At 54.4% G+C, this 16,682-nt stretch overlaps 7 protein-coding genes across 7 annotated transcripts; 4 read left to right on the forward strand and 3 right to left on the reverse strand.

Annotated features, from left to right (window-relative positions):
- Positions 1-328: 328 nt before the first annotated feature.
- EGD2 (Egd2p) lies at positions 329-1,940 on the reverse strand. The gene is made up of 6 exons (XM_076640561.1): positions 1,721-1,940; positions 1,207-1,302; positions 1,037-1,114; positions 853-944; positions 559-734; positions 329-412 (listed from the first exon to the last, which is right to left on the reverse strand). Exons 1-6 carry the CDS (start codon positions 1,796-1,798, stop codon positions 387-389), a joined length of 546 nt encoding a protein of 181 aa, XP_076496472.1. The 5' UTR covers positions 1,799-1,940; the 3' UTR covers positions 329-386.
- BDY24DRAFT_434891 (uncharacterized protein) lies at positions 1,941-5,040 on the reverse strand. The gene is made up of 17 exons (XM_076644162.1): positions 4,882-5,040; positions 4,530-4,804; positions 4,403-4,462; positions 4,253-4,294; positions 4,072-4,146; positions 3,544-3,975; positions 3,447-3,458; positions 3,325-3,360; positions 3,212-3,259; positions 3,059-3,133; positions 2,900-2,965; positions 2,759-2,821; positions 2,635-2,682; positions 2,558-2,578; positions 2,432-2,476; positions 2,294-2,350; positions 1,941-2,218 (listed from the first exon to the last, which is right to left on the reverse strand). The coding sequence occupies exons 2-17, from the start codon at positions 4,723-4,725 to the stop codon at positions 2,181-2,183; spliced, it is 1,314 nt and encodes a 437-aa protein (XP_076496473.1). The 5' UTR covers positions 4,726-4,804; positions 4,882-5,040; the 3' UTR covers positions 1,941-2,180.
- An 827-nt stretch (positions 5,041-5,867) lies between these two features.
- CPR1 (peptidylprolyl isomerase CPR1) lies at positions 5,868-7,879 on the forward strand (the record flags this gene model as incomplete). Its single annotated transcript, XM_076643439.1, has 15 exons — positions 5,868-5,872; positions 6,020-6,029; positions 6,154-6,166; positions 6,376-6,420; positions 6,541-6,575; positions 6,688-6,737; positions 6,835-6,846; positions 6,926-6,938; positions 7,022-7,093; positions 7,193-7,263; positions 7,360-7,382; positions 7,459-7,470; positions 7,565-7,575; positions 7,657-7,748; positions 7,852-7,879. The coding sequence occupies 15 exons, from the start codon at positions 5,868-5,870 to the stop codon at positions 7,877-7,879; spliced, it is 492 nt and encodes a 163-aa protein (XP_076496474.1).
- Positions 7,880-8,369: 490 nt separating this feature from the next.
- BDY24DRAFT_389626 (glycosyl hydrolase family 79 C-terminal domain-containing protein) lies at positions 8,370-12,799 on the forward strand. The gene is made up of 17 exons (XM_076640562.1): positions 8,370-8,783; positions 8,971-9,081; positions 9,181-9,238; positions 9,373-9,450; positions 9,573-9,726; positions 9,815-9,834; positions 9,920-10,060; positions 10,162-10,242; positions 10,362-10,534; positions 10,624-10,675; positions 10,750-10,761; positions 10,845-10,917; positions 11,022-11,150; positions 11,311-11,374; positions 11,540-11,721; positions 11,844-12,039; positions 12,147-12,799. The coding sequence occupies exons 1-17, from the start codon at positions 8,420-8,422 to the stop codon at positions 12,419-12,421; spliced, it is 2,163 nt and encodes a 720-aa protein (XP_076496475.1). The 5' UTR covers positions 8,370-8,419; the 3' UTR covers positions 12,422-12,799.
- BDY24DRAFT_389633 (uncharacterized protein) lies at positions 12,063-12,799 on the forward strand. Its single transcript, XM_076640563.1, has one exon. It carries the CDS (start codon positions 12,499-12,501, stop codon positions 12,760-12,762), a length of 264 nt encoding a protein of 87 aa, XP_076496476.1. The 5' UTR covers positions 12,063-12,498; the 3' UTR covers positions 12,763-12,799.
- A 57-nt stretch (positions 12,800-12,856) lies between these two features.
- PNG1 (peptide-N4-(N-acetyl-beta-glucosaminyl)asparagine amidase) lies at positions 12,857-15,315 on the reverse strand. Its single transcript, XM_076637885.1, has 7 exons — positions 15,118-15,315; positions 14,727-15,037; positions 14,516-14,648; positions 13,977-14,436; positions 13,558-13,894; positions 13,123-13,453; positions 12,857-13,007 (listed from the first exon to the last, which is right to left on the reverse strand). The coding sequence occupies exons 1-7, from the start codon at positions 15,145-15,147 to the stop codon at positions 12,921-12,923; spliced, it is 1,689 nt and encodes a 562-aa protein (XP_076496477.1). The 5' UTR covers positions 15,148-15,315; the 3' UTR covers positions 12,857-12,920.
- Positions 15,316-15,511: 196 nt separating this feature from the next.
- BDY24DRAFT_389635 (uncharacterized protein) lies at positions 15,512-16,488 on the forward strand. The gene is made up of 5 exons (XM_076640564.1): positions 15,512-15,679; positions 15,798-15,848; positions 15,945-16,006; positions 16,085-16,205; positions 16,298-16,488. Exons 1-5 carry the CDS (start codon positions 15,568-15,570, stop codon positions 16,423-16,425), a joined length of 474 nt encoding a protein of 157 aa, XP_076496478.1. The 5' UTR covers positions 15,512-15,567; the 3' UTR covers positions 16,426-16,488.
- Positions 16,489-16,682: the final 194 nt, after the last annotated feature.

Raw genomic sequence — 16,682 nt, forward strand, 5'->3', positions numbered from 1 at the left:
CGTCCTGCTCTATACTAGAACTTTATCCGGTAGGCGAGATGCTGAGCTGATGAGATGTGGTCTTGGTGGATCGAAAGTCGCCGTTTTTTTCGCTCGAGAGAATGGTCCTTTGTTTTGATCCGTTCGTCGTGTTCGCGTTTTTCCTTTCCTCGTCGAACTGTTGCTTTCTTAAAACCCGAGTCCCTACAGCCAAAGATCACCTTGCTCTCAAGCATCGCAGTACGAGGGTCTGGATTCGAAGAGACGGAGATTTCGTCGCGTCCGTTCTTCGAAGGTCAATCTGAAGATCCGATTTTCAGCCCTTGACACCTCTCTCTCCTCCTCGGTCTTCTCGAGTGAAAAAAACGCATAACAATTACTAGGACCCCTCAACGCTTCAAAAAGACTTAAGCGGAGGTGGCGGCCATGATAGCTATAGAACCGAACGAGGAAAGAAGAAAAAAAGAGAGCGGAAGAACGCGGATTGTCAGCTCCTCGGTTACTTCTCTCCTTGGAACGCGACCTTCTTCTCGAAGACGCGTGCGTTCAAATGGAAAGTGGGAAAGCGGGATCACTCACCAGAGATCAAATCTCCCTTGGACTCCTTCAACGCAGCGACGGCCTTCTCCCTCGAGACCGAGGTCTGAGCGATCAGGATCTCGACGTCCTTCTCGTCAGGCTCGTCCCCCTGGGATCCAACGAGCGCAGGAGGCTCGTCGTCGTCTCCACCGGTAACACCCTCGAGCTCGGGAAGACTATCGATGAGAAAATGGGAGCAAGAGGGAGGGACGTGCGGTGGGTCAGCGAAGAGAAGGAAGAAATGGGACGAGACGACATTGTCGAGAGGGACGCGTTGGAAAGAAGAGTACTCACTCATCATCATCGTCCTCGTCGGCGGCACCTCCGGTAGCGTTCTGGAGCTGCTGTCCAGCGCTCATCTGAGCCTGCTGGGACTGGTCCTCGGACTGAAGTGGGAAGAGCAGAAGGAAAGGAACGAAGGTCAGCTCGCCAGCTCGCACGGCTTCTTCTGAGCGAAGAGAAGAGCAAGGAAACGAACCTTGGCCTCTCCGTAAACGATGTAGATATCGGAAGAAGCAGACTTGTAGACCTCGGGGTTGGAAACGACGAAGAGCATCTGAGAGATCAAAGGCGAAATGAAGTCGTGTGAGCTTCGAGCTCGAAACGAAACGAAAGGGGAGGGAGAGAAAGAGAAGAGAAGGGACGGACGTTCTTAGGACGACGAATGGTGACTCGGTTGATACCAGCGACCTTCTTGAGGCCGAGTCCAGTGAGGGCCTTTCGGGCCTTTCGCTCAGATCGGGACTGTAGATTCGGAAGGGAGGGAGGTGGGAGAGAGGGAAGGGAAGGGAAGGAAGGAGAAGGAAGGGAGGTCAGCTTTCTTAAGGGTGTTTGTTTCGCTTTGGAGGAGAGGGAGTGGCTGATTCTAGAGGATGGGAAAGTGGGGAGTCGCTTGGAAGCACACAGGAGCACTAGAGCTGAGAAGGGGAGCTGCTTGTAGAGGAGTTCGAGCTCATCTCGACAGCGAGTTCTCTCCCTCGCTCGACCATCTCTTCCTCTTCAGCTCCCGCCCTCCTTCCCTACCCAACAGCTCCCAAACAGCACCACCGGCTCCCCATCCCTACCCAACCACCCTCCTACCCTCCTCAACCCCTTTGAACCCACCCATTCCTGCTCAAGTCCAAGCACCAGCCTCGAAGCAAAACGAGCGAGATAGACTGACCTGAACGGAAGCGAGCTCTCCAGTCTCAACGACGGCGTCCTCCTTGTCGGAAAGGGAAAGTTCTTCAATGGAAGCCATTTTGGGTGTAGAAGGGAGGGAAGGGTGGGGTAAGGGAAGTAAAGAGGGGTGTGTAGAGGGTTGAAGATGGTTGAGGGAGAAGGGGAGAGAGGAGTGGGGAGGAGGGACGACTTTTCTTGCCACTTTTAAAAAATATAGGAGCGGGAGAGTTGGAAGGTTTTTCCCTCAAACCAAAGACTGGGAAGAGGCAAACGCAATGAGGACATCGAAGGGAAGGCCTTTGAGACGTGAAGTTTTTTCCCACTTGCGTCTCTCGAGGAGAAGAGGACGGGAGAGAAAGAGAGGGATCGAGCGTCCGTGGATTAACATCGCTAGCTGAAGGGCCTACGTAGAGACTACAAGTACAGAGAGAGGGGAAGAAGGAGAAGCAAATAGTCTCTCCTCAGTGAATGGCCTCGACGACGGGAGTGGCGGTAGGAGCTAGAGAAGAAGAGGGAGGGGTGAGATTCAGTTCGACGCGTTTCGAATGAAAGAAAAGCAAGCAAGAAGACGTACCGGGATGAGCGACCTCTTCAGCGGCGTCAACGGCGAGAGCTTCATCTCCGACGGGAGCTGGGAGCGAGAAAGCAGAGAGAAGAGAGTAGTCAGCGAGGAAGTCGGGAGGTGAAGGGAGAACGACGACGAGCGACTCACCAGGCTCCTCGACCAGAGCAGCAGCAGCGGTTTCGAGAGAAACGTCTAAGGAGGGAGAAGAGAAGTGGACAGATGATCAGCTCGTGGTGTCGACGAGAGATGCAGAAAGAGAGAGGGAAGACGAACGTTCAGCGGCCGTCGCAGTGGCTGAAGAAGAGAAGGTCAGCTCGAGTGCTCATGATCGAAATGGATGAAGAACTTACCGAGAGGATCTTCGGCAGCAGCAGTAGCGATGGCGAGATCGGGCTCGGCTGCAGAGACGGAGAGGGAGAGATGAGACTCAGTCGTCGTCGTTGAGGCGTTCGAAGATTCAGACCTGGGACTCACCGAAGGTAGCAGTCTCGACGGGAAGAGCCTCGTCGGCGAAAGCAGCGGCAGTTTCATGAGCGGCTGCATCGAGAGAAGATAAGAGAGAGTCAGGCAAGTTCGGCGCGTCGACTCTCCAATCTCGAACGCAACGAGACTCACCAGCAGCTCCAGTCTCGAGAGCAGCAGCCTCCTTAGTAGCGGTAGCGGTGAGGGTGTGCTTGACGACTGAAGACAAGGATGAAGGGGGACGAAGGGGGTTGGAAGGTCAGTTCCTCACTCGAAGTCAAAGAAAGGACGAGAAAGGAAATCGAAGCGAACCAGCAGCAGCTACTTCCCCAGCAGGAGCAGTAGCGGTGGGTTCGGCGAGAACGGTCTCGGTGATAGTGAGGGTCTCTGAAGAAGGGCGGAAGAGAAAACGGGGGAGTCAGTCGGGAGAGAGAGAGGAGGAGAAGACAGGGAAGAGGGACGAACCAGTCGCGACGACGGGAGGGCAGACAGCGAGATCGATTTCGGCGGTAGCTATGGAAAGAGAACGAAGGGGAATCAGCTTCGAGTACGAGGACGAAAGAGGAAGAGAGACGAACCTCCAGCAGGGGCGTAAACAGTGACGATCTTGGTGACTGAATTGCGTCGACGAAAAGGAACAGAAGTCAGCGAGGTTCGCCCCTTACTCGGGAGGGTGTGAGTCCGAGAGTAGCGAGCGAACCAGTGACAACCTCTGCAGGATGAGAGACGAAGACAAGAAGCAGAGTCAGTTCGAGTTCGACGAACGACCAGGGCAGAACGAGAACGACGAAGCTCACCCTTTCCGTTCTTCCCCTTCTTCCCCTTCCCACCCTTCCCCTTCTTTCCCTTCTCCTTTCCCCCCTGCTTCTTCTCCTGCTTCTTCTCCTCCTTCTCCTTCTCATCAGCAGGGGGAGGCGTAGGCTCAGCAGCAGGGGCAGCAATCTCGTGAGCGACGGGAGGAGGAGCGAGGTGCTGAGTCTCCTCGACGACCACGTCAGAGGAAGCGAGAGCTTCATCGACAGCTCCAGTCTCGACGGCGACGTGAGGAGGAGCAGCGGCGACTTCGGTTTCGTTGGCGGCGAGAGCGGGAGGTTCAGCGATCTCAGTCGCGTTAGGCTCGAGAGCGATGGCGGTTTCGTTGGAGAGTAGAGCAGGATCGACGATGAGCGTATCGTTGACGAGAGCAGTGGGACGTTCGACGAGGGTTTTGTTGGCGGCGGGGGGAGGGACTAAGAGAGGAGGAAGGAGAAAGGGAGGTGGTCAGACGCGTGCTTTCGTCTTCTTCGACTTCGACGAGCGAACGAGACGGATAGTGAGGTACGTACCTTCATCTCCAACAGCGGGAGAAAGAGGAAGAATTTCTTCCTTAGCGACTTCCTTCTCGGCGATGGGTTCAGCAGCTGGGGAAAAGGACGAAACGAGGAGAAGAGACGCGTCGTCGTCAGTTCTCGCGTTGAGTGGTCTTCGAGGCTCAACGAAAACGAAACGGAGGAAGTGTGAGCTCACCAGGATCGAGAATAGGGTCCCCTTGCTGTTCCTCGATGACAGCTGAGAAGGGGAAAGGAAGAGACGAAGAGTCAGCCTTGAAAAGAACCGAACCAAACAACTTCGAAGGCGACGAAGAGAACGAGAACGAAGGAAGGAAGAACGACGTACCAGGTTCAGCAGCAGGGTCGAGAAGAGAATCCAACTGCTGCTCTTTCTCCCCGATAGCAGCTACAGAGAAAGAAAAGGAACCAGCGTTCTGACGACCCGCTTGACGACAAGGAACGAGCAAGCTCACCAGGTCCGGCCTCATCTCCCTGTCCCCCTGGGACCTTCAGCTCCGCTTCTCGAGATCTAGCAGCGAGGTTCCAGGTTCTTCTTCCGAGGGAGAAGACCTTCTTGTTGACGAGAGCGTTGGCGGAAGCGGGGATGGGAATGGCGACGACGGTGGCGAGCGGGAAGAGAGAGAGGAAGAGGAGGGAGTTGAAGAGCATTTCTGGTAGAAGTGAGGGTGAGAGAGTTGTTTTGGATGGGTGAAGGAGGTGGTGTAGAGTGAGTAGGTAGATACAGGGTCTGGGGGTAGAAGAAGGAGGGAAGAAGAGAAGTGGAATCAGCGGGAGGGTCGAAGAGAGAGAAGAAAGAGGACGTACCCAGCCGAGTTGAGTGAGTGATAAAAGAAAGTTGTCGAGCCTGCGAGCGAGTGGAGAAGTTGGACGTGAAACAGAGAAGAGAGGAAGAAGAGGAAGAGAGAGAGATGTGGTCGAGGGAGAGGAAGCGAAAGGGCAACGGCGGAACCGAAATCCCTTAAGAAGAAGAACCGAAGAGGGGGTTTTGAGGCCGTAGAAGCCGGTTGCGGTATGACCTCGTTTTGGGAAGAGGGGGAAGAGGGAGGTAGTAACTTGGCGAAGGAGGAGGAAGAGGGAGAGGAGGGGAAAGGGAGAGAACGAGAGAGTCGGATTCCTGTAGGAGATCGGAGCAAGATTATGGTGTCTCTAGGAGGATCCCAACAGAAGAGATCATAGGCTCTTAGCTCTGAGCAAAGATGAGCTTTCAAGGGGAAAAGGGAAGGAGAGGAGGAAGAAGAAAAGGAGGGGTTGCCCTTCGATCTCCCGGTTGCTCCCTCGGCCCTCCTTCCAGATTTTCCTTCTCCTGCTTGATTTTTCACCTCTCTAATATCAAGAGCACCTTTGAGTCTCGAGTCAGCTTGTAAAAACTGCCAGAGAGGGTGAAGGATAGAAGCAGAAAGAAGGTCGAAGAACGATCGATCCCTCGTCACTTTGGCTCTCCTGCGAGGAGTCGAGACAGCGGCAAGACCTGTTGAAAGCAAGTTTTACGCTCCAACATCTGTACAGTTGCCCAACCTATCCAACGGTTTCCAAAAGCTGATCTAGATCTCGAGAAAAAAACGCTGGTACAAAAACGAGGACCTGGGGCGGGGACGCAGGCTTGCCCTGCGCTACGACTTTCGCGAGGGAGGTTTGACTTCCTCTCCCTCACCCACCACCTTCCCTCCCTCTTTCCACCCACCCTTTCTACCTGTAAGTAACTTTTAGACGCACAGAGAAGCGAGCCATCCATACTGATTTTCCTTTGGTCTCTTTTTTATCTCTTGATCTTCAGCTTTCAAACACTCAAAATGGCGTAAGTCCTTCGCTTCCCTCCATCTCCCCCAACCCTCCTTCCCTCTCCCTTTCCTCCCTCTCCCAGCCCGCTCTTCAAAGCGAGAGACGATGCCAAAGAGCTCAAGCTGACCACCCTACTCTTCTACTCTTGATTGTTCCTCTACAGTGACGTTTACGTGAGCTCCTTGCCCTTGATTTCTTTCGCTTCCTTCTCATCGAGAGAGGGAAGAGAGAGCTTCAGCTGGGGTGTCCTTCGTACTGAAACCCCTTCCTTCCCTCCTCGCCTTCTTCCTCCTCTAGTTCGACATTGCTAGTGCGTAACGATTCATCACCTATCTACTCGAGAACGAAAGAGAGCCAGAGCTGACTCCCTTCCATCATCTTTCAACACTCTTTCCTCTCCTCTTCCTCCTCCTTCATCGCTTCCTTCCCTTCCCACGTCATTCCTGTCCCTTCCTTCTCGTCACTTTTCGCCTCGCCTCCCTTCCCTACCACCTCTCGAAACCTCCTTCTCACTCTCAGTCAACGGATCCCCCGCTGGACGAATCGTCTTCAAGCTTTACGACGGTCAGTCCTTTCTCCTCTCCCTCCTTCCAAAACCCCCTTCCACGACTTCAGCCGCTTCCCTCTTCCCTCAGAGCTCTTCCCGTACTGAACTCTCTTCCTTCTCTCCCTTCTATCCTTCAGACGTCACCCCCAAGTGCGCCCGAAACTTCCGAGAGGTTCGTAGCACCCCTACAGGCCACAGAGATCGTTGAAGGAAAGACGGCGCAGCCTCAAGCTGACCACTTTGGTTCTCCTTCTTACCCTACTCTCCTCGGTTCTCTACTACAGCTCTGCACTGGACAGAACGGTTTCGGATACGCCGGATCCGGTTTCCACCGGTGAGCATTTTCTCTAGCGTCGCTTCTTCGTCCCTTGATCGTGCAGAAGCTCGAACACGTTGCTGAACCCTCGTTCCTTTCTCCTTCCTTCTTTCAGAGTTATCCCCTCGTTCGTCTAGTCTCTTCTTCCTCTTCAACATTTGAATAGTCTACTGATCTCGTCTATCCCTTCCATCGGCTATCCTCAGCTTCATGCTCCAGGTGAGTCGTTCTTCCCTCTTCCTCGTCGACCTCGTCTCAGATCGCTGACCTTCCTCCTCCTCCTCTTTCTTCTTCTGCTATAGGGAGGTGACTTCACCGCCCACAACGGAACCGGAGGAAAGTCCATCTACGGTGCCAAGTTCGCCGACGAGAACGTCAGTCCGCTCATCTCCCTTCCTCCTTTCACTCCTCGTCTCGAACGTCCTCGCTGACCTTCCCTTCCTTTCGTCTCCTTGAATGGCTTGCTCTCACAGTTCACCCTGAAGCACACCAAGCCTGGACTTCTCTCCATGGCTAACGCCGGACCCAACACCAACGGATCCCAGTGAGTCTTGAAGCCTAGTCTCGTTGGAAGGAGAAGATCTCGATCCGAAGCCTCGAAGCTCACCTTGTCTCGCTTTCCCTCCCTTTCTCTTCTCAGGTTCTTCATCACCACCGTCAAGAGTGAGTCTATCTTCTTGCTCGCCTTCCGTTCCCCGAATCCATACTGACTTTTGCCTCCCTCCATCCTCCTTTGCAGCCTCGTGGTTGGGTTCGTCGCTTCTCCCTCAGCCTTTCCACTCGTCCCTCTTCTCGTAGCTGACCTCTCTCCCTCTTCTCCTTCCTCTCCTGCTCTTCTTCCTCAGACGGAAAGCACGTGAGTCCACTTTTCTCTCCCATCTCTCCTTTCTCCAAACCGAACGCTGACCTCTCCTCTCCCTCCCCTTCTCCCTCTCAGACCGTCTTCGGAGAGGTCACCTCCGGACTCGACCTTGTCTCCAAGATCGAGGGTTACGGAACCGACTCTGGAAAGCCCAAGGCCAAGATCACGTTCGTTTTCGAACCCTCCCTTTCTTTCGACGACGACGACGACGCACTCGACGCTGACCTCTCTTTCCTTCTCCTTCTCGAAACCCAATCGAAACCCAAACAGCGTCACCGCCTCCGGAACCGTCGCCTAAATTTCTTTTCTAACGTCTACCTCTCTTCGGAGGGGATGAGAATGATTTTGTCGAGGAGTGAACAAGGAGTGACGACGCGATAAGGAGAGAAAGAGAGGAAGCAAGATGGGGACGCTCGAAGCTGCCCTTTTCTTGCTCGGAGATGTACAAAAGAGGGAAGCGAGAAAATCCAGAGATATATCAAGAGAGTATATAGAGAGGGAAAAAGAGAAGGAAAAAAAAACAAGCTTCAAAACACTGCGAGAAACGCGACTGCAGATCCCCTTCTGTTCACCGAGCCTCTCTCCTTCTCTCTCTTGCCCCTCCTTCGAGGATGCCCCTCTCTTGCGCTCTGTTATAGTCTATCGGTTCACTTTCACGCGCGTCTCTCAAAGAAAAAAGAAAGGAAAACAAGGAGAAAAAAAAAACAAAGAAAAAGGGGAACCTGCCCGCCCGCCGGCCGCTCCTCTCGATCGGAAAGCTCCCCTCCTTGTCCTTCCTCCAACCTCGACCTTCCTTCCTCCTTCTGCCCTTCTCTCCTTCTTGCCAGCAGAGCCAGCGATGCTCTCCTCCTTACCGCCTTCTCTCCTCCTCCTTCTCCTCTCCCTCTCTTCCCTCCCCCCTTCGACGCTCACCCTCGCCTTCGACCTCTACACGACCCTCCCTGACCAGCTCGTCCTCTCCGCCACAGCTACCGCTACGTCTACAGCGACCACGACCGCCTCCGTCTCCTCCCCTACGAGCGTCCTCTCGGGCTTGACGCTCCCCGAGTTCGCTACGGACCTACCGACGAGCGTCAACTGGGCGGTTTGGGAAAGCGCCGAGGCGTTGGTCGATCCAGAGAGAGGGAACAAGTTGTTGAGCGTGCAGATGAAGGGGAACTGGTTGGGTTACAGTGTCGAGATGAGTGTGGCGAATCAGGTTTGTGAGTGGCAACTAAGAATCGTTACGACGTCGATCAAGAAGGTTGGAAGACAAAGAGAAGCAGGAGAGGCCGGAAGGAGGAAGGAACAGGGAGGGCACGCGAGCTCGAATCGAAGCTGACCCTTCTTTCCTTTCGTTTCGTTGGGTTTTTCGCTGTTGTTGTTGTTGTTGCGTTTGAAACGCAACAGTGGGACCGTACTCGAATGAAATCAGAGCTCCGTTCCTCAACTTTTTGCAGAACCTGAGATCCAGGACGCAGAGTGGAGCGAGGGTCAGGGTGGGAGGGAATTCCCAGGAGGGTGAGTTGATGAGCTCGGACTCTTTCCTCTCCCTTCTCTCGCAGCTCTTTTTTTTTTTAGGCTGACCCTCTTCCTTGGAAACCCCCTTCTTGGTTCCAGGATCCTACATGTACGACGTCGATGGACTTCCAGCTCGAGCGGATGGGAAAGCTACGACGTGAGTGTTCTGTTTTTTCTCCCTTCAGCCCTCCCGAGCTCGATCCGAAGCCCCCCTCCTCCTCCTCCTCCTCCTCCTCCTCCCTTCGTCTCGCCGTCATGCTGATTCGGTTCCTTTTTCGGGTTCGAGAACAGGTCCTTCCTCCAAAAAGAAGACGAAACGGAAGCCATCAACCCTACCAACACTCCCAGTGTGCTCTACACGAGAGATATGTGAGCGACCAACCGAACCCGAATCTCGAGACGGGCGAGGGAAGTTTCCAGGCGGACGGACGCGTTTGCTGACTCGGTTTGTTTTTTTCGGGTTTGTTCTTGTTGGTTGTATGGGGATTTAGGGTCTACGCCATGTCCAACATCAGTGCTCTGGTCAACACGGAGTGGATGTTTGGAATCGCGTTCGTGAACAACACGGTTGAGAACTGGGCGAACCCCTTCGAGGTTGCTCAGTTCGTGGAGAGCTACTTGGGCGATAATTTGATGGGTCTGCAGGTCAGTGACGCTCCTCTACTTACCTCTCTCAGTTGCGTTTTATTCGGAGTGAGAAGCTCACATTTTTTTCGTTGGTTTCGATCTGTAGCTCGCCAACGAACCTGATCTGTGAGCACTCTCTCTCTCTCTCTCTCGCAGCCTCCAACGCGTCGTTTTCGTTTCTGACTCGTTTTTTTTTTTTTGGTTCGTTTAGGTACGCCGACCGACGACGAGACGCCGACTACACGTGGGATACCTGGCAGAGCGAGATGCAGGAGTTTTTCACGGACGTGACGGTCGCGGATCCGGATCTGCCTCAGACCAAGAACTGGTACCTCCCAAACGTTTGTTGCAAGTTCGTCCCCTCTCTCGCTCTTTATCCTTCCTCGTTCCCTCTGTTCTTGTTCTTTGAACCAAGCAGCTGCTGACACCGGTTTCGTTTGCTTTGCTTTGCAGCTGGTTCCCAAGCGACCTGCTCTCGAACCTGACGATCCTCGATACGTTCGCCAACGAGATGAAGGCGTTGAGTTGGCAGCAGTTCGTCTTCTTCTTCTTCTCCTTCTTCTTCTTCTCCCCTTTTCCTCTTCTTCCCTCTCATACTCTCCCATCTCCCTCCCCCTTCCAAACTGACTCTCTCCCTTCCCTCTTCATCACAGCTACCCTCACGACAACTGCGAGAACAGCGCCGGCGAAGGACAAACCGTCCTGGCCGAGTACCACTCGCACGCGCTCGCTACCAACACCATCGCTGGGGATCTCAACTACCAGGTTTACAACAACATGGCTATTCAGAGAGGGTTGGAGGTTACCATGGCGGAGACGAATACGGGTGAGTCGCGGTGAGAGAGGGAACGGCGGAGGGAGGGAAGGGAGAAAGAGGAACGAGACGGATCTGAGCGCGTTTTGGGTTCGAAACAGCTTCGTGCTCGGGTTACGCTGGGGTTTCGGATGCGTTCATTTCTGCTCTTTGGTGAGTTTATACTACTCATGTGGTGTGGTTGTCTTCGTTGAGCTGACCATTGTCGTTTCGCTTCGCGTTTTTAGGACGCTCGATTGGTTCGTTTCCCTTTCCCTTCCCTCTTCCCTCCTCCCCCTCTTCCCTCTCAACTCACCTCGACCTTCCCTTTTCTTCATAACAGGTCTTTCACCCTCGCCTCCATCAACTTCACGTCCGCCTACCTCCACGTCGGAGGAAGGAACGCTTACTACAACGTACGGTCGTCTCCCTCTCTTTCCTCTCCTTCCTTACCTTTTCTCTCTCTCGAACGAAAACGACCTCGTCGCTGACATCTCGTTCGGCTGGGATTCATGTACAGCCCTTCACCGCCGTCCAAACCAACCTCTCAGCAACCTCGCACTGGACCGCTGGACCTACTTACTACACGACGCTCGTGATGGCGGAGGCGTTTGGAAGTACGAATACGAGTCAGGTTGTGGATATTTCGGTGAGAGTTTTTCGAGGCTCTTTTTCTAGTGTTCGCTGGTCTTGAGAGTCGGGACGAGGTGTTCTTGACGTAGAGAGGTTTGCGGGAAGAAGCAGCGAGCTGATCGACTTCTTCCGTTTCCTCGACTTCGTTCGATTCGTTCGTTCGACGCGTCCGTCAGCCCGCCTACGATGCTACCGTCGCTTCGACAGAACAGCTCGTGAACAACAACTTCCCTGCTTACGGTGAGGCTTCGTTCCTTCATTTGTCTTCCGTTCTTTGCTCCCTCACTCTCTTCGTTCTTCGCCGTCGTTCCCGTCGCTTCGACTGACGCCCTTTTCTCCTCCCTCCTTCCCCCCTCTTTCTTCCTTCCTCCCCACTTCTCCCTTCTCCCCTCATCCGCTCTCCAGCCATCTACGAAAACAACGTCCCCACCAAACTCGCCTTCATCAACTTTGTCTCCAACATCGGCGTCTCCGACTACGACGCCGTCATCAACATCGGAGGAATCACCGAAGGAACGACGAGGACGACACCTACGGAGGTGTACGTCAGGTATCTGAGAGCTAACTCGACGTTGGAGATGTACGATGTGAGTCTCCTTTGTTTCACTCTCTTTCTTCTTTTCGTCCTTTCGTTTTCGTTCGTTTCTCTGCATTCCATCGCTGACTCTCCTCCTCGGTCCTGTTCATGTTCGCCGTCTGTGTTTTTTAGATCCGCTGGGCAGGTCAAACTGCCTCTCCCAACGGAGCTGCCTCTTCCGATGGGATCCTCTCGGGAGACGTCGAAACCTTCACCGTCCCTTGCGACACAACTGCTCTCACCTGCACCGTCAAGGTCTACGCTCCTTCCCTTGCGCTGGTGTTCCTGACGAAGGAGGCTCTGGACGCTAGTTCGGGAGTCGTGCTTGGTGAGTCTTTTTCGCACCCATCCAACTCGAGCTTCGAAGTCAAGTCGACGCGTCGAAGAAACTGACCTTTCTTCTTTCTCCCTTCGTTTTCGATCTCGTCCTGCCAGCCACCCAACCCGCCGACTCGACCGCCACCGACGTGACTACCTTCCCAACCACCTACGACGCTCAAGGTCAAGGCTCAGCCACGGTCGCTGATGCTGCTCTCGAGACGAGCAACGGACGAGGTGGGGTCGGGACCGTTGTGGGAGGAACCACGAGTAAAGGAGGGACGTTGTTCACTTCCAGTGGAGAGTCGGTGATTGGAGGTGCAAGTGGGCTCGTTGCTTGGGGGGCAGTGGTGCTGGGGATGGGGTGGTTGACTGCTGGGGGGGCTCTTTAGATCTTTGATTCGACACGTTTACGCTCCTTCTCTCTCTCTCTCTCCTTCGTTTGGGTAGTCTACTCGTTCTCTACTCAATGCTGTCTCTTTTTTTTTCACTGTCTTGCTTTGCCTTTCCTTCCCTCACGTTTGCTTTTGCCCTTTCGCTCTCGCTTCTCGCTTGCTTGTCCATCTTCCTCGCCTCTTCCCGTCTTTCGTCGCTCGCTCCCGCTCTTCTCACACTAAAGTCCCCTGGCGAAACACCGCACACAGCACATAGATACCTACATCACACATCTTCTTTTACCACATCTATTCACAACTGCACGATCTCCTTTCTTGATATCTACCTTCACGAGTGAGAAGAAAGAGGAACGAGAATGATCGAAGGCGAGAAGAGTCGTCCTCGTCTCCCCTTTCTTTTCGGTTTCGGAAAAAGAGATAATTCGTTAGATTCATCACCATCAGTCGTAGTAGAAGGTCGAGCCAAACCAAGCAAACCCCGTTTTGAGTCGGGAGTCTACATCGACGCGTCCGTCCCAACTTTCGTCTCCTCCTCCTCCTTTCCCTCCTCGATCTCCCAGACTTTCCAACTCCCAATCTCGTGCTGCTCGGGCCAAACAACAAGCCAAGCTCGGCTACGTCAGTTCATCGCTCGTCGACGAAACGATCACCTCGTTCAAAGCCTTAGAAAAAAAAAAAAGAGAGATACGAAGACTCACCCGCTCAGTCAACCCCCCACAAGCAGCACTCACTCCCAACCACGCTTCCTTTCCCTCACCGGAAAGCTTCTCCTCCGGTACGTTCGCTCCGAACAACCACTCCCACTTCGTCTCCCCTTCTTCCGACTCGCTCTGCTCGTCGTCGGCCAGCCAAACCCCCACGCGTCTCGTCCTCGCCAGGAACTGCACGCGGAGGGAGTACCATCTACCGTCCGTAAGTGGAGGGAGGGATGCTGGGGAAGGGGTGCAAGCGAGGGAGTTGGAGTGGTGAGGGTGAAGAGGAGAGTGAAGGGAGATGTGAGGGGTTGGAGGGTCGGCGGTTCGGTCCTCGCTGCGAAGGGAGACGAGCGAAGAGGAGGAGATGGGTTAGTTTGGGGAAGGAAGGAAGGGATGGAAGAGAGGTTGAGGTGAGAAGAGAGAAAGAGATGAACGAACGTTCTGTAGGTATCAACCTCAACGACCCAACCTTTTCCCAATCCACCGTAGCCCATCCCTCCTCCTCCCTCGCCGAGGCGAGGCGCTCCTTCGAGCGAGTAAATGAAAGCCATCCCGTCCGCTCCATCCGAGTTTGGGTTTCGAGTGATCTTGAAGGAGAGCTCGGCGAGGAACGATGTTGAAGTTGAGATGGGTCGAGGGAGGTACGAGGCTGAGGTTGAGTCTTGAGAAGCGGTTGTTAGCAGGAGGGTCGGTGGTGAGGATGTGGTGAGGGCTGAGGATCCGAAGTGGAGAAGGGACGAGGTGGAAGTGAGATCGAATATGGGTGGAGTTGAAGCTGCAAGGAGAAGCAATAAGGAAGAGGAACGACGCGTCGGTTGAGTTCGAGCTGGACTTCAAGAGCTCGCAAAAGCACTCACGAATCACCACCGCTTCCCCAACAGCCTCCTTCCCCTCCCCAACCTCCCCTCTCTCCCTCCTCCACTCTCTCGTCCCACTAACTCTCCCCTCCAAGCCCTCTCCACCACCTTCCCTCTCCCTCTCCTCCTTCCTCCGTCCCTCCAAATCCGCCTCCCACCTCTCCTCAACCTCCAACTCCTCCCTCAACCTCCTCTTCTCCTCTTCACTCCTCCCTCTCCACCTCCTCTCCGTAACCTCCCTGAATGCCCGCTTCAAATCCCTCTCCCCAATCGACGTCCGTCCCTTCGGAAGACTCGACGAGAGGACGTAGGAAAGGGTGGTGTCTCGAGCTCCAGTTGTGGAATAGGAGAAGACGTAGGTCATGCGTTTACCCCATCCGACGGAGTAGAGTAAGGGTTGGTTGGTTTTGCCTTCGGAAGGGTCGACGTGGATGAAGCGGTTGAGGGAGGGAGAGAAGTACTGCGAAGAGGAGAGAGGAGACGACGCGTCGAGGTCAGGGTTTGAGCGAACGAGCAAGAACGAGAAGAGTGAGACTCACCTCGTTCCAAACGTGGTCTTCCGCGTTCCAAACGTATCTCGCTCTGAGACCTACAGCTCTCAGGAAGAGAGTGAAGAGGTTCGAGAATTCACCGCATCGTCCGCGTCGAGTTCGCATCAAGGTCGCCAGATCGCTGCAGCACGTCCAATCAAACGCTTCAATCAGCACCTTCACCTCCTCAACCTATACCCACAGCTCCATGAAAACTCACTTGAATCTCGGAAACCTCTCCACCGCTCTACACTCCTCAGTTTTACACCGCCAGATCTCACACCTCCCGGCTCCTCCCTCCTCCCTTTCCTCCCTCGTCGGTTCCACCCCTCCCTGAGACTCCGTTCCTCCTCCGCATCGCGAGCAGAGGATAGGATCCACCCATTTCATGTAAGAGGATTTGAACCATCGAACGAGGTTGAGAGCGAGGTGATCTTCGTAGCAGCCCCAGCGACCGATGGAAGACGTGGAGGAGGAGTGACGAGCGGCGGAGGAGATGGCTTCGAAAGGGATTTGGGAGAGAGCAAGGGCCTGAGTGCGAGTACAGGTACGAGAAGGAGATATCAGTCTTAAATATCTACGAGGCACGAAGCGAAAGAAAGAGAATGCACCTTCAGCCCCTCATCCTCGTACCGGTCCATCTGCCTGTCAAGCTGCTCGATCTCCTTCAACGTCGCATCCCTCGTCCTAGGATCTCCTCCTCGTCCTCTCTGTCTCTGCGAGTTCGAGTTCGGTACCGAAGGAGTTGCTAGGATCGCAGCTACGAGCAGGGAGAGCAACAGGAGATCGGTTGAAGATGGAGGGCGAGGGAGGGAAGGTCGAGGGAGGGAAGGATGTTGATGCATGTAGAGGAGGTAGCCCGCAATGGAGAGCTCGAGACGTGGGCTAGCAGAGGACATCGTAGAATGTCGAATAGGCTCTTTCGTCGAAAAGTTGATGCTGGCCGTTTGAGGAGAGCTGATGGACGAGGCTCGTTTCGAGCTCGCCCTTCTCAATTCCCATCAACGCCGACCTCCCATCCACCTCTTCCTTTCCCTTCTCGGCCCCCAGCTTCTACGACGATGAACAACGCACCCTCTGCCTACGTTCCTGAAAAGAAACACACCGTCTTCGTCTCGGGACTGCCGGAGGACGTCGACGAGGAGAAGGTGCTGAGCGTGTTCGTTTCTTTTGGTGAGCTCGTCGTTTCCTTCCCTTCTTGCCCTTCCGAAGCTCGCTTCTTGCATCCTCAGAACACCCAGAAGCTGACTGTATGCCCTTGCTTTCGCACTGGCTTTGTTTCGTTGTTCAGGCGACATCGTAGAGATCCAACTGCCTCGAGAGAAGGGAAAGGACGGGAAATGTGAGCTCGACGTCCCTTCCTCCTTCCCTTCCTTCGTTCCTTCCGTCCTCTTTGCCCTCCTGACCTTCTCTCCCTTCAACGCCATCTCGTATGCAGCCTCCCGTCATAAAGGATTCGCCTTCCTCACCTATACTTCAGCTCTGGATGCTCAGGATGCTGTTCGTCCCGTCCTCATCCACTCCCTCTCGTTTCTCCTTCCGTCGAGCTGACCTTCCTTCGCTCGTTTTGGCATACAGATCGACAACTACGACCTGAACTACTTCCCGGGATCAGCAGGAGGAGGTCGAGTGATGAAGGTGAATCTGGCGAAAGCTCAGGCGGGAGGAGCAGGTGGGCAGGTTCAAGGGAATCGAGCTGGTGAGGTCGGCTCCGTCTCTCTCTCTCTCTCTCTTTCCTCGTCACGTTCGTTCTCTTCGAAGCTGATATCCTGCGTGCGTTCTTGTGTACAGTTTGGTCCTCTGAAACATGGCTCAAAGAGCACGCTCTGCCGCTGGGACAGTCCGGAGGAGTGGAGGAGGCACGACCAGAGACAGAGGAGGAGAAGGTTGAGGAGGAGGAGGTTGAGTTGGAGCAGTAGGGGTGGGTCGACCAGAAGAGTTGGTTTGGATCGTGTAATAAATATGTGTAGTTGTACGTACGGTCCAAAGGGAGAGATGGGAGGCGCGGAGGAGAGGGAGAGATGAGGGCTGAAAGGAGGGAAGGGAGGGGAGGGAGTTGTTGAGCTCGTTCGTTCGCCGTTCGCTGCTCGAAGGAAAGATCTCAGCGAGGAGAATCTACAGCCCTGGGTACTGAGAAGAATGTCGACGTGCTAGAGCTCCGGGAAAGCATAGATTA

This window comes from Mrakia frigida, assembly GCF_051309035.1.
Source record: "Mrakia frigida strain ATCC 22029 unplaced genomic scaffold BDY24scaffold_16, whole genome shotgun sequence".
Classification (NCBI taxonomy): Eukaryota; Fungi; Basidiomycota; class Tremellomycetes; order Cystofilobasidiales; family Mrakiaceae; genus Mrakia; species Mrakia frigida.